Here is a 14,175-nt window from a genome sequence, read left to right as displayed (position 1 = left end):
CACTGTATTATGTACATATACCACTTTTTATTAATTTCTATTAATCATTTTTCTGCTTATTTGAATGTAACATAATCGTTATGTAACTAGCATTACTCTTCTTTGTTTTTGTAGAAACGAATATTTGTCATGTAAGTTGTACGAATTTTTTGTAATAAATGTTTTTAATTACATAAAATAAGATAATGAATTTTAAATTGTGCTATAAAATTAAATTTTTTAATACGGTACAATAATGTTATTATATGTATATTTAAATATATTAAAACTTTCAATTAGAAATTTTTAATTTTAAACTTTCACGATGGTTATTAGACGACATACATATTTACAGTTTTTCGAGATTCGATTGTGTCTTTAATAATGTGTTGGTTCTGATGTTTTATGAACATTACAGTTCACGTTTTCGAGGAAGACCTAGTAAGAGTAGTAGAATAGTATTGTAATGTTCACGAAACATTGGAATAAAGACCAATGCGCTATTAAAAACACGATCAGAACCCGAAGAACCACCCGAAGAAAATATAATATATATACAATTTAATATCTTTTTATATCTATTTAAAATGAAAATGTTAAGAGCCAAACTGGCTATAAAAAAGAGCTATAGCAGGATCTTCACATTTGCATGTAATTAACACGTCTCGAAATTTATCTAAGATTTGTAATAATTGCGATCTACGAATATTTTCTAAATACATAATTTCTTCTAAATGATGACCTCCATTAAAGTAACCAAGACGGCATAATCTGTCAAGTAATTTTCTGTCATCAGAAGGAATATCATACTCTTCCGATTGATAATTGTATATTCCATTTTCTTTATGAAGTGTTATTGATAGTTCTTCATTTATATCAGCTGAAGTACCTTTTGGAACATCACTTAAGTTACATGCACTACTACTGTCTGTGATTTCATTTATATTATGATTCAATTCATCTTTTGCATCCTTAAAAAATATGTGGCAGATTATAATTAAAAAATAATTTAATTTATAGTTAAAAAATAAATTTCTGTAAACTTACCAATGATACTCGTCCGTGTACAGTTGGCATATATTGTACATATGTATGTAGTTGTAAAAGTAAATGATTCTTTAATAACCATATTATTATTTTTACTAATTGTGTTTGTTGTTGTGACTGGCTCAAAGGATTTAACTGTTGACTTATGGAAATTGGTAGTGAAAAATCACTGAGAACCTATTACCAGTAGAAATTTAATTTTACATACAACTCGAATAATATAAAATTATATAAACAATTTGTTCACATACTTGTAAAAGACAAAGCCCAGGAAATTCTTCAGAAAATACCTCTAACAATTGATTTGTAATAATAGCATCTGGTGATACAACATAAACATTGCTTTCACAAAGAGGATAAATTATAGTAGCTTTAGCCCAATATATTAAATGCCCAGTCAATTGAAAAACTTGAGTTAGTGTTAAGTCAGAATCAGCAGCTAGAGTTTGTAGACTTTTTAAAGGACTATACATTTGGATTAGGCGTTTAAGTGCAGGAGAAGAATCTATTGGAAGTGAATCTAATAAATCTAAAGGTTCAATGAGTAATAGAATACCATGATAAGGCCTTAAACTGTTTAAACACCTGCAATAAAGTTTAATGTTCAATATATACTTCAATTTGTAATTATTGAATATAATATTTACCTGTCTATTATTTCTGGATTGATAACAAATCCTTTTTTATGAGATTGATGAACCTTTTGTGGGAGACAGAAACGTACTTGAATCCATTTATTAATCATAATATTGATTATACCAGAAGTAGTAAGACTACTAAACACAGACTTCAAATCACGTGAAAGTGAACTTCTTTGCAATATTAATTCATATGGCGACTCATCACAATCACTTTCACCTTCTGATCTATAAATACATATAAGAAGTTCTAATTGTTATTCTTTTATCACACATATAATTCTATATACCTAGTAGCAACTTCATCATGAGTAGAAACCATAATCTTTATTTCTTCTGTTAAAAATCCACATCTCTTTTCTTCATGTCTCAAAGCTATGCCTAACCTAAGATAAATAACACTTGAAATTTTGTCTTTCATATATCATGCTTTTATAATATAATATATGACAAACCTTCTACTTAAATCATAATAACATTTTACTATAGAATGGCTGGCTTGAGCTTGAAGGGCAAAAACTATATTAAAAAGCATCGAAGAATTAACCTCTTTCATTCCATGAGATGGAACTAAAGTTGGGTGTCCAACAAAACGAACATCATTTACTTTTAATTCGAACTTTTGTTCACATAATTCTGGTTTAACAGCAAATAATGTAGATAATACTTCATCAGTTACTCCAGTCAAATTTCCATTGCTTATGTTAGAGATTGGAAAAGGTAAAGACTGTTAATAAAATTTATTGAATGTTATTAAATTACTTTATTTGTGCAATGATATCATGTGATATTGAATTAATAACATTTGTCGCAAAGAACTAGGTCAGAATATTATATGAAACAGACCTGTAATAAATCCTCCGTGATAGTCAAAGAATAAGGATTTTTTCTTCTAGTACATTGATTAGAATCTCGTGTATGTTTCGCTACGTGTGGATAACGAAATAAAAGTCTATCACCTTTACTATCACTTTTCACAAGAATTATACTCAATGGATTTATCTCCATAACTGCTGTTAATCGATATAGAGGTTATATGAAATCTTGTCATCAATAAATTATTAACCAGAAAATTTAATTAGTTAGAAAGGAAATCGGTAAATATATAATCGGTAAAAATATAAACTCGAAATAATTTTATATTCGAGATATAAATACCATTTTTCTGAGTAAACATTTTTTGACATATTGCTCATTACGTTTTACCGGAACCACGCGGTTTAGATATCACGCTATTCTTAAGTTTAACACACATGCATTTTGGTTTAACAAACATGGTTTTCTAAAGGTTCGTTTAAGAAATTTGTACTGCAAATTCATAGATATTATATGATTATAATTAAACATTTAATTGTATGTTTAAGTAGTCAAATTATTTCTCGTGTTTAGTGTATTGATTACAGTGGTAATCTGTTTAAACATTTATCATTCTTTATCCTGTTTTTGAATACTATAGGATTGTTTCGTCTCCGATCTATGTCTATTATAATATTTTAATTTAAGAAAGAACAATCTAATCACCTTACATTAATTATTGTCACTAGCAGAATATCAAAAAAGATATAGAAAAACCCAAGAACGACTTTTGGAATAACTTCTGATTGCACATATACTCATACTACTGACAATACATCTAAAGACTTATTTTATTCATGCAATTAATTCATTAATGCTTATTTACACTCAATATTTTTGAACGAATTAAAAATAAAATTTGTAAAATCATTATATGCAGTATACATACAATTACTAAATACTATAAAATTCTAATGTATAATATATAATTCACTCTCTATATACATTGTATATACATATAATACTTTGAAATTGTATCTTAATACACTGTACCTTTTTCTAAACTTTAAATCTTGCGGTTACGCAATAATCTCCTGTAAATATGCGATAAAATACATTAAGCGAATAATTCTAAATAATATAATATATTTTACTTTTTTAATAATATGAAAGACATAGTTTAATTACGATTGATAAAGATAACATCATTAATTTTTTTTAAATCATACATGTACATTATACGTAGAACATTATTGCATGAATAAATTGAACGATATTATTGTTATTGTTACAGGCGCAAGGAGTAGACTGGCTGAAGAAATTTTCTCCGCCGTTCAATACGACAACGCGTGCGCTTTTCTTCCGGAGGAGCCAGTAGTCGTTCTAATGGTACTTTCATACGAGGGTGTTGTTTAACGGTGAGAATGTACTTTTCAGTGTTATTATTGTTTTCTTCGTACTTAAAAATAAATAAGACAATGCATATCATATTGTTTTTCTCGTTCACCTATTTTTTCAATTAAATTGAAGATAATATAAAAACCAACATTAGGAATCAAAGGTGTTAATTAATCACAGAAAAAGCAAAGAGTAAATGAAATATAATAACATTATAAATATCAAATAATTATCATCTTGTTAAATATATAATAAATGTTTACCTCATATTGTTGGCTGTTCCTTTTAAGTAAATTAAAAATATAATTAATCAAGCAAAGAATAAGTGGTTTAAACAAATTTCGTTTCGCTTAACCATACAATGAAAATTATTCATTATTAATTAACTATTTCTGTAATGTTAATGATAGATGAGAGGTTTTGATTTAACAATGAATAATTCGGGTTGTGCGACTTGCACACTCGAACCACCGCCTGATATTCTTCATATACCGCCACCGCCGTTCCCAGCGATTCTCCAACAAAGTTCCGACTTTTATCCGCACACGGATTTATTATCGTTTCCACCTCATCTCAATGACAGCCCTTGTAAACATTTCTGCGATCGCCGCTCCGAAGGTGTTCAATACATAGAAATGCCTCAACAAGGTCTACTATGAAATCTATAATTATTTTACACTCTCTTATTTATACTCGTTTAATCAATTTATTTATTTGTATTTATAATTCGATGTTCTATCATGTTATATTTTAAACACTTTCAATTTAAAAAAATGGTCAAAACGAAAAAATACGTGCTTTGCCTAAGGATAAATAAATATATATAATTCATTACATTTTTAGGAACAGTATTTGACGATACATGGTTGCTGGTTTTAATATCCTCCTGTATCGGTGTAATTTTCATAGGCATCATTCTAGCGATATTACTCTTGAAATGCAAATTGTAAGTCTCCTTCCATTATTTATTTTTTAAGAATAATAAAATAGAGAACAATCAAAATTATCAGTTAAATACAAATTGAATATGCAAATAAAATATTAAATCATGACTATATTTTACGAAATATATATCAAGTGAATAAATTTTATAACCAAAACAATATAGAATAACAATAAACTTTTACTCTGCAGCAATAGAAGTGGCAAGAGCGGCGTAATTTCCATACCAAACACAACATCTGGTATACAAGCAAAAAACGGGAGGATTCAAAACGAAGCTGTTCTTTATCCCTGTGCAGCTGATACTATGCAAGATAGCCGTGTTATGTGGGCTACCCTGACACCACGGGGTACCACCAGACACTATCTGGAGGAACATACCTATGAAACTATTGGCAGTGGACAATTCCATAAGCGTGCCTGTTCAACTACGCCAACTGAACATGTAAAACTTAAGGCAATTTAATATTACGTTTGTATACGTAGTTATACTTTCATTCACAATTTCATTCACACGGTTCCAACAAAATTTTGTTACAATTGGAATATATATGGAATAAACTATCGACAGTGAAAAATAATTGTAACTCTAAACAATGATAAAACAGAAACAATATACGCTGACTAATGTAAGAATAAAGGAAGAATGTACAATTATTTATTCCAAAAAAATTGTATATTCCTTGAATGAAGTAAGGAAACATTTAAAATATCTGAAGATAGATTATTGATTTTGCAGACTTACGCAGATCCACCGGTAACTACCCCGATTCAAAATCGCCTGAAGGACGACAAAGCCTTTGATAACACTGCGTTTGTAGATTACGAAGAACCTTCGTTAATAAAGACTGACTATTATCAGCTCAATGATGTTTTGGAGTCGAATGATCCAGGCAATGTTTTAATGCCCACATTTTTATTGATAAATATAATTAGCGCATCTGTAATTTAATTTTGATTTTGATTATAGGTATACAAAGAGGAACATCGCGCCCACGCGTCAGTTCGCCGACACGAATCGAACATCCAAATTTACCACCCCTTAATCTTCACCCTCATAAACGTTCCTCTCGTAAAGGATCTGCTACACCACAAGCTACAGATACTTTATTAAGAAGTAGTATCACATCATCTACATATATTCCTACTATATAAGTTACCCCTAAACCTAACCCCAATCTTTGTTATACATACATATTTAAAGGCTTATACAATAAGCGATATAAACAACAGTACATTTTGTATACATTACCTTTACACCTAGTCATTATAAATAAGAAATAACTGCCAGTCAAATTAAAGCGACCTAGTCGTTAGCCGGTATATGTAAATTATATATACTTTTTTCTTTAACCAATTAAAAAATTGAAATCATAGTAATGTGATCGAGTTAGTATATTTAGATATATAACATTCTATATATGTTAAATTTGTATTGTGTATGAAATATCATATATCTAATAAAATTTAGGGATATATGTAAAAATTAATCTTATTTCATACATCCATGTATATTTTATTTTGGCCAATAAAATTTTATCATTTTCACGAATATTTTCATAATATTAATTTATTACAGATAGGAACTCAGATATAGTTAAACAAAGAAGATAATATGTAAGTATTTTTGTATGTATTAAGTATTAACAATTCTAAATTCCCTGTAAATTTTGATTTTATATAAAAACCAGATTGATGAAACATGTTAATGTTTTGTATATCTACCATATTTCATATAAGTGTACATTTATGTAGGATCTTTACTACAATTAGTTTATTTACAATAAATGGATTAAACAAATATTGGTTAAACAGGAAACGATGGTTGTTTAACGTGAATTAATCACAATAACGTATTATAATTAAGACAAGTAGGTAGTTAATTTGCAACTCTTGTCACCACGGATTCAACGCTTTCTCTCTCACGCGGACTACACTCTCTCGACAACGCAATTAACACTCTCTGACTTCTCAACTAGCACTCTGACTGTTAATTTGTCTTACTCCCTTAGCATCCCTTTTATCTAAACCCCACCACGCACGTGTTCCGTAATCGCTCCTGGCCAGGGTCACGCAGGCCTTTTCCGCGAAACTATTCGATTGAAGGACCGACGATACATTGTTGGGCCTGTCGGCTTTCTCGCGACATTGTTTATAGTTCGCCCGATATCTCTTAGACCTTTCGTCTACGATACTACATTTATATATGAATGAAACTCACAATATGTACATATGGACAGTCAAATTTACAACTCGATATTGTTTAAGATATGAGACAGGCTTAAATACTGAAATAAAGTGTTTATAAAATAAAACTATAATTAGAAAACTTAGTTTTTATTATATAAATAGTTTTAAACGTAAAATATATCTGTATATAAGTAATTTTATAATTTTACATTTATTCGAAATAAAGCATTATAATACATTACATCTTCTTGTTTTTGTATAAAGAATATGCAGTAGCTAAATATTACACTTTTTACTGATAAATTTTGTTATTAAAATAAGTGTGATTCCTATTAAAAAGAAATACTATTCATTATGACATTATTTTTTCAACTTGTGTTAACAAATTACTGTTATTCTTTACATTGAAAAAAGAAATTAACATTCCACTTTTAAACAAATATGATACTACAAAAAAAAAGATTACACTGTGGAACTCTTTTAAATACTATAGCAATAATATGAATAACATTACTTTTCCATATAAATGTTCACAGAATATTCTCAGAATGTCTTTAGAATATTCTACCCAGTAGTAAACTCTTTTATGCTAAAATATTTTGTAATTTTTGGAAGTTGTTGTAAGTTATTCTGCTCATACATTGTCAATAGTTGTTTAAATAAATATCTCTTTTTATAAAAGCTTGGACTTCAGTATTTCATAAATCATCTTATTTCGAAAATATGGCATATCCTGCTGTGTAAACGTGATCTTTTTATTTCCACAAATATATTCAGCAAACATACAAGAGAAGACTCCACAGTCACTGCCATTCATTTGTTGTGGGATATTTTTGGCACACTCTAATTTCCAGCTACTGGTATCATAAGTTTGCTTCTTTTTATCCAAACTTTCATCTTCCAAATATTGTCGTAATGCTGACAGACACTTGGAGTTGTTGCCACCCATACTGTCATAATAACGAATAGACTTGTCCCTAAAGTCGATTATTGACATACACCAATGAATGCCTAAATGTATAGGAACAACTATAATATCCTGTGAAAAAATATCAATTTTTCTAGTCCATCTTCTTAAGGATGAATGTCCACCTGAGATTAATTTTGGATAAAAAAACGTATTCATAGCATGTACTTTTGGATATTTATCATTACTAGTACTTCTGGCTATTAATAAATTCATATAAAAATTTATTACTTCGTCGTTTAACCAATTCAAATCAGCTAATGTATGAATATCTCTTCTTGTTATTCCTAAACCAAATCCTTCTACAAGAACTTCATCTGAAGGTCGAGAAATAAGAGCATTTCTTACTTCTTGCAGCATTTCCTCCGTTAAAGTAGGTAATTCTGGCTCTTCTAATTTTTCTCTTTCTAAAACAGCCTCACATAATCTTATAGATCGTGCTAGATGTTCTTCTAGTGCAGCTTCTCTTGCTAAACGATTATGTTTAGACAAAACACAAGTCATTCTTTTAAGCTCCTCTGCTTCTTTATAACGTTGTTCGATTCGTTCATCATATCTTTTTGTTACTTGAGGGACAAAATCCTCTCTCATTACAGCTTTTGCTGCTAATCGATCTCTTAAGGTGTTTGTAGTTATACTTTCAGGATATTTATTTTGTGCAGATTTTTCAACAGCCGTATCTTTTTTAGGACATTGTGTCTCATTGTGAATGGAATGTATTGTCCTTTCTTTCTCATCATTATCTACATTGATAATTATTTCTCTACCTTTTTTTTCTCTAATTGGAATAGTCCAATGCATTTGTAACGTACTATCATGTTTTCTACAAGCTGGCTGAGTTTTAGGAAAAGGAGACGAAGAACCAGATTTCTCTAAATCTATTACTTCTATTGGTTTCTGTCTAGATCTTTTATCTTCACGTTTATCACATATAACATCTATCCTACGTGGGAAAAAATTCTGTAATAACTCTTCGTACTGATTTTTTTCTCTTAGACGATGAGTTTTAAATAATGTTGAACATTGTTGATGTGGCACAACATTTTGTCCTCTATCACTTTTATTACTAGAATGTCCCATACTTGCTTTATCATAACATTGGTGTGATTTTGATGACGAAAAGGTTGATGGACAACATGTCAGTGACTTGTCTCTAATATTACATGTACCATTTAATCTACTAGATGATTTAATAGGAGAATATTTATCTTTAGAAATATCTTGAATATCGCCATCGCTGTCATCTTTAATTTCAATGGGTTCTTCCTCCACATTAATGATATTGTAATCACAACGATGTTTTTTAGGAGTAACAAATTCTTTTTCTGAACTAAATGAAACTCTACGCTTTCTAGGTGCTTCATCTACCCACCCAAAAAATTTTTTCAGAAAGTCGAATATCATGATTGTTGTAAAAAAACAATTGCTTGTAGCACAAAATCCAACTGTCTTTTACTAATATGGCCATTCAATATATTGTAAATGATGTATCTTTTATTGTTTCTCATATAATTCTGAAAATTTTATCAAAGTTTCATCAGTCATGTAGTGAACTAACGTGCGATAGTAATATAATATAATATGATATAATATAATATGATATAATATAATATAATATAATATAATATAATAGGATATACAAGTAAGTATCTAATGTATAAAAAGAGAAAAATTGTTAAATGTAATACTTACAATGTATGCAGATAAATATATATATATCTGTATATATACGTGTGTGCATGTGCATGAAGATTAAGATTGATAACCGCTACGTCAGAATTGTTAATTCAAATAACCTAAAATAATCTTTAAGATTATTTGAGATATTTTAATATCAAAATAAATAAATATAGAAGAAATATTTAAGCATAAATCATTAATTGTAAATGAAAAGTATGATTACATATAAATTACAGAATGCAACTGTACCTATAATTAATTTGATTTATTATTTTAAAGTTTGGGGTTTCATGTTAATAACCGGCATTATGAATTTTGTAATATTCCAAAGAAATATAAAAAAATTCTACACCTAACGCTACGTACTTCACATCCAAATTTAAACAGCAAGTATACTAATAAACCGTGTGTTCAATTCCATTGTAATAATGCAGAATATGGATTGACAACTCCCGCGTATTTCATGGAAAAATTTACGCCCTTCGGTGTCACTTTCAAGAACTACATATTTGATTTCCTTTCTTTGTTAAGTTATTGCGTGAACTTAGTTTTAATGTATTTATACTTAGGGATATCGATATGTAAATTAGGAGCGAAATTTAAAATTGTCTATGGTCATATGACTGGGATTTGTACATACATATATGTATGTATATATATGTACATATACACACATTAAATATGAAAATATTCAAATATTCAATACGTATAACATGATATGAAAAAGGTTATAATTCAAAAAGCAGGAAATACCCTATTCAAAAAACTGAGAATTTGGTTGGATGTTAATTTAACTGGAAAGAAAATTTTCGATTAGTTACATGAAATCTGATCTAATACTGAATAATAGAGATCTGGAAGGAGGATCCTAAAAGCATGAAGAAAAACTGGAGCATAACTTTCAAAAAGAAAAGAATTTTTGTGTCTTGAACAGTTAGCTAACAGTTTTAAAATTTTCACGCATTCTAACTAGTAAATGTTTTACGCTCCATGGGTACCAATCCACATAAAATAAATCCTTAGATGAGCACGAAATACGTATTTCGAATTTATTCATATAAAAATCATAACTTCATTTAATTATAAATAATAATATTGATGGAAAGATATATTTTTGTATTATTTTAACATAATTAAGTTATAAAAAGATATACATATATATATGTAAGTTAGTTGTATGAAGTCATAGTTATATAGTATATATACATGTACAATAAATGATATACGCATGCGTTTTTTAAACATAACTTCATATTTTACATTTATGAGTAATTTCATGATTCTTTTGTATTCTTTCAGATAATGCAAAATCTTATTATTATTCAATACTGTTACTCGCAAAAAGATAGTAATTAGATAGGTTATCATATATATATATACGCACATATATATAATATATAAATGTATGTATGCACGTACGTACGCACATATGTATGTAAGCCTTTAAAATATAAGTTAAATATAATGTGATTTAGAGGTTTTCATATATTTACAATCACTATATAAACAATATATTTGATAAGTCGTAATTGTAAAAAAGATAAAGATATAGTAACAGTACAGAACTCATTACATATAATGAGTAATGTTAATGAAGGATTTATTGCTGTCCATGTGGGTATGTTATTATTTACTTAAAACATATAAAATGAAACATCTGAGCACAATTATAACAGAACTAAACAAATTGGTCTTAATTAAATGAAATGTTTATATTTGTAATATTATAATAATATATATTTTATTAGGAGCAGGACGACATTCAGAAGCTCTTAAAGAAAAATATCGGAAACTATGCCGTCAAGCATGCAGAGCTGTAAATTATTTTTACTTATATTTTAATATATTTTAATATATTATATGGTATAATCCTAGGCAATTTAATAAATAACAATATTTTTAAAGGGCATACAAAATTTAAAGGCTGGTGGTAGTTCATTAGATGCTGTAGTAGAAACTGTAATAGTATTAGAAAACTCTCCTTTAACCAATGCTGGATTTGGGTCAAATCTCACATTGGAAGGAGCAGTAGAATGTGATGCAAGTGTAATGGATGGTACTACATTACAATTTGGAGCAGTTGGTGCAGTTAGTGGAATAAAAAATCCTGTTTCATTAGCAAAACGACTTTGCGAATATCAGTCAATTAAAATTGCATATGGTAGGATTCCACCAAGGTAAATATTAAAAGCTGAGGTCAACTTGCAGAAAAGCAGCCAGAGTTTGATGGCACTTGTTCTAATTGCTTTATGTATATATATAAACAATAGCAAAAATAAAAAACATGAACAGCTTGAATAACTTTCAGAAAAATAAAAAATCTAAAAAGGAAGAAAAATGGAGAAAAGCTTTAGGAACTTAATAGCATTTATAAAAACACTAATATTCTTAATATAAATTGTTCATTAAGCTGTATAGCTCACATATGTATATATATGTGATTTTTCATTGATATTTTAATTCTAAAAAGGATTGCGTTTCAAGTTTGGCAATGTTGTTGTATGATGTAAAGCCATGATACCAAGAAATGCATAAAAAGAAAGAATATCTGTCTCATCTCCATCTTTAATGTGACCTAAATAAATTTCTCCCTTTTAGTGACAATACATGATAAAACGTAAATGTCAGTGTCTCCATTTTATATTAAAATCCTTCTTCAACTTGTCTATTTTTTGGATGATTCTTATTCTTTGAAGGTCATGCATGCACAACTGCTCATTCTTTTTATTTTTCCTACTGTTTATATATATAAAAAAAATGATTAAAATAAATTTCACTAATAAGACACTTTTTCTATAAATTCAACAACGCCAATATTATAAAAATTTAAAATAAAAAATAAAAGTAAATTCATGATGTAATAATAATAATAATAATAATTTTAAAAAATTCATTTTATGATATCAGTTTTTTAGTTGGGAATGGTGCACATGTATGGGCAAAAGAAATGGGAATACAAACATTACCACCAGAACAACTAATTTCAGGTATGTAACAATTAATTTAACATAACGCTTATGATTTTTCTATAGCTATGTTTATAAATGTTAGCTATTTATTGTTTTATGTCTGGAGTAAAATATTGAAATATTATATATAACTTATTATTCAGGGTGATAAAAAAGAAATTTTTGGGAACTTTTATTATATGAAAATTTAAATGTTTATGACAAATATTTTTTATATTTATATATATTTCCATTAATTTTAATTAATAAATCAATATTCTGTTAAAGAAATTAATATTCTGTTATAATTTTTAGCAAAAGCACAGAAGATGTATAAACATTATAAAAGAAAAATAGAAAGTTCTGATATAGATGTTCACAAGGTAAATTACTTTTCAATATCTTTGTACATTATTATATAATCTTAAATTAATTTAATGGTTTAGTATACTAAACAAAGAATGGATACAGTTGGTGCAATATGTGTTGATAAAGAAGGAAATATTGCTGGAGCTTGTTCTAGTGGTGGTATTATTTTAAAATATCCAGGAAGAGTAGGGCAGGTACGACATTTTCTATTTTTATTATCAGCATTGGTTGCAGATATTTTATAAGCAGATATAATAATAATACTATTGAACTATGACATTAAGGCAGGAATGTGGGGATGTGGAACATGGGCATATAAAGACAAATATTCTATAGGAACAAGCACATCAGGCTGTGGCGAACATCTCATTCGCACTTTACTAGCACGAACAACTGCAGAAGCTATATCACATAATTCTTGTCCTATTATCAACTTATACCATTCTATGAAAGCTGATTTTATTGGTGAAAACTCGTAACTACTTTATCAATATCTTTCAGTGCCAACAAATCTTTTATATTAGAAAGAATAAACTAAAGGTTTATGTTATTATAAATAAAGAAAAATTTCTTTCAGATTCGAAATTTTTATGTGGACTTGAACAGAAACTTGGAGGTGTTATTGCTATTCGATATGCAGCCCAAGAAGGAGTAGGAGATTTCCTTTGGAGTCATTCTACAAATTCAATGATAATAGGTTACATGAATTCAAATGAACAAACACCAATGGTATGATTGGTTATTATTCAAAATAAAAAGAGATGTGAATATTATATTTATAATTTTTCAGAGTCATATGGCTGTTCTCCCATCTCATGAAGTTGGCAAGAAAGCAACTGTCGAAGGAATCTGTTTCAAAATTACATAACATATTGATGGATTTATGATTCGTGTTAAATTATGTTATTATATAAAAAATAATATACAATAATGTCAATATGTAGGTTTTTTTATAAAATGTAAATTATTTCTTACTTTCATGTAGTATACAAAAAAATCTGTTCAAAGCTGGTTAATAAAATAGTTTTTCATACATAATATTACATAATATTATATAATATTACATACCTACCTCATACATATTATAAGCAATTTTAGATATACAAAAGAAAGAACTTATTTTATGAAGTATAACGTATATGTTTAATGCTATAATAAAAATATAAGTTAAAAGATGATAATTAAAAAAGAAGATAAAGAAAGAAACAATTAACAAAGAACA

General features: G+C 28.0%; 4 protein-coding genes across 8 annotated transcripts; 2 read left to right on the top strand and 2 right to left on the bottom strand.

The window, feature by feature from the left end:
• Positions 1 to 88: 88 nt before the first annotated feature.
• Nprl3 (GATOR complex protein Nprl3) lies at positions 89 to 3,097 on the bottom strand. The gene is made up of 8 exons (XM_069130616.1): positions 2,823 to 3,097; positions 2,511 to 2,677; positions 2,120 to 2,391; positions 1,955 to 2,050; positions 1,674 to 1,892; positions 1,278 to 1,611; positions 1,027 to 1,203; positions 89 to 950 (listed from the first exon to the last, which is right to left on the bottom strand). The coding sequence occupies exons 1-8, from the start codon at positions 2,839 to 2,841 to the stop codon at positions 576 to 578; spliced, it is 1,659 nt and encodes a 552-aa protein (XP_068986717.1). The 5' UTR covers positions 2,842 to 3,097; the 3' UTR covers positions 89 to 575.
• LOC138188635 (uncharacterized) lies at positions 96 to 6,351 on the top strand. 2 transcript variants are annotated; one of them, XM_069130617.1, is made up of 7 exons: positions 96 to 131; positions 3,754 to 3,877; positions 4,268 to 4,505; positions 4,701 to 4,803; positions 4,992 to 5,256; positions 5,539 to 5,692; positions 5,770 to 6,351. In XM_069130617.1, exons 3-7 carry the CDS (start codon positions 4,268 to 4,270, stop codon positions 5,952 to 5,954), a joined length of 945 nt encoding a protein of 314 aa, XP_068986718.1. In that variant the 5' UTR covers positions 96 to 131; positions 3,754 to 3,877; the 3' UTR covers positions 5,955 to 6,351. The 2 variants fall into 2 exon arrangements, with proteins under 2 accessions (XP_068986718.1, XP_068986719.1); XM_069130618.1 differs by having other exon boundaries at positions 98 to 131; positions 4,992 to 5,244.
• A 466-nt stretch (positions 6,352 to 6,817) lies between these two features.
• On the bottom strand, positions 6,818 to 10,145 carry LOC138188633 (sentrin-specific protease 1). Of its 2 annotated transcripts, none has more exons than XM_069130615.1 (3): positions 9,886 to 10,145; positions 9,649 to 9,762; positions 6,818 to 9,470 (listed from the first exon to the last, which is right to left on the bottom strand). In XM_069130615.1, the coding sequence occupies exon 3, from the start codon at positions 9,358 to 9,360 to the stop codon at positions 7,663 to 7,665; it is 1,698 nt and encodes a 565-aa protein (XP_068986716.1). In that variant the 5' UTR covers positions 9,361 to 9,470; positions 9,649 to 9,762; positions 9,886 to 10,145; the 3' UTR covers positions 6,818 to 7,662. The 2 variants fall into 2 exon arrangements, with proteins under 2 accessions (XP_068986716.1, XP_068986715.1); XM_069130614.1 differs by having other exon boundaries at positions 9,649 to 9,752.
• Positions 10,146 to 10,935: 790 nt separating this feature from the next.
• Tasp1 (Taspase 1) lies at positions 10,936 to 13,987 on the top strand. Of its 3 annotated transcripts, none has more exons than XR_011175615.1 (9): positions 10,936 to 11,254; positions 11,385 to 11,452; positions 11,542 to 11,813; positions 12,544 to 12,623; positions 12,900 to 12,967; positions 13,031 to 13,147; positions 13,238 to 13,428; positions 13,516 to 13,682; positions 13,744 to 13,842. XR_011175615.1 is itself a non-coding variant. In XM_069130655.1 (9 exons), exons 1-9 carry the CDS (start codon positions 11,215 to 11,217, stop codon positions 13,819 to 13,821), a joined length of 1,056 nt encoding a protein of 351 aa, XP_068986756.1. In that variant the 5' UTR covers positions 10,941 to 11,214; the 3' UTR covers positions 13,822 to 13,987. The 3 variants fall into 3 exon arrangements, 1 of the variants encoding a protein (XP_068986756.1); XR_011175616.1 differs by having other exon boundaries at positions 10,940 to 11,254; positions 13,531 to 13,682; XM_069130655.1 differs by having other exon boundaries at positions 10,941 to 11,254; positions 13,238 to 13,418; positions 13,531 to 13,682; positions 13,744 to 13,987.
• The last annotated feature ends 188 nt before the right edge of the window (positions 13,988 to 14,175 follow it).

The sequence above is a fragment of the Bombus flavifrons genome, chromosome 17 (assembly GCF_040668555.2).
Source record: "Bombus flavifrons isolate JBK064 chromosome 17, iyBomFlav1_principal, whole genome shotgun sequence".
Lineage (NCBI taxonomy): Eukaryota > Metazoa > Arthropoda > Insecta > Hymenoptera > Apidae > Bombus > Bombus flavifrons.
This window is presented reverse-complemented; position numbering and strand designations above follow the sequence as displayed.

Excerpts from the sequence above, each read along its gene's own strand:
- Tasp1 (XM_069130655.1), top strand. The coding sequence starts at position 11,215 with ATGAGTAATGTTAATGAAGGATTTATTGCTGTCCATGTGG. Across the intron at positions 11,453-11,541 it reads GCCGTCAAGCATGCAGAGCT|GGCATACAAAATTTAAAGGC; the intron begins GTAAATTATTTT and ends ATATTTTTAAAG. Across the intron at positions 13,148-13,237 it reads ATCCAGGAAGAGTAGGGCAG|GCAGGAATGTGGGGATGTGG; the intron begins GTACGACATTTT and ends TATGACATTAAG.
- LOC138188635 (XM_069130617.1), top strand. The coding sequence starts at position 4,268 with ATGAGAGGTTTTGATTTAACAATGAATAATTCGGGTTGTGCGACTTGC. Across the intron at positions 4,506-4,700 it reads CATAGAAATGCCTCAACAAG|GAACAGTATTTGACGATACA; the intron begins GTCTACTATGAA and ends TTACATTTTTAG. Across the intron at positions 5,257-5,538 it reads CTGAACATGTAAAACTTAAG|ACTTACGCAGATCCACCGGT; the intron begins GCAATTTAATAT and ends TTGATTTTGCAG.
- LOC138188633 (XM_069130615.1), bottom strand. The coding sequence starts at position 9,360 with ATGATATTCGACTTTCTGAAAAAATTTTTTGGGTGGGTAGATGAAGCA.
- Nprl3 (XM_069130616.1), bottom strand. Across the intron at positions 1,893-1,954 it reads CATGATGAAGTTGCTACTAG|ATCAGAAGGTGAAAGTGATT; the intron begins GTATATAGAATT and ends ATGTATTTATAG. Across the intron at positions 951-1,026 it reads TACACGGACGAGTATCATTG|GATGCAAAAGATGAATTGAA; the intron begins GTAAGTTTACAG and ends ATATTTTTTAAG.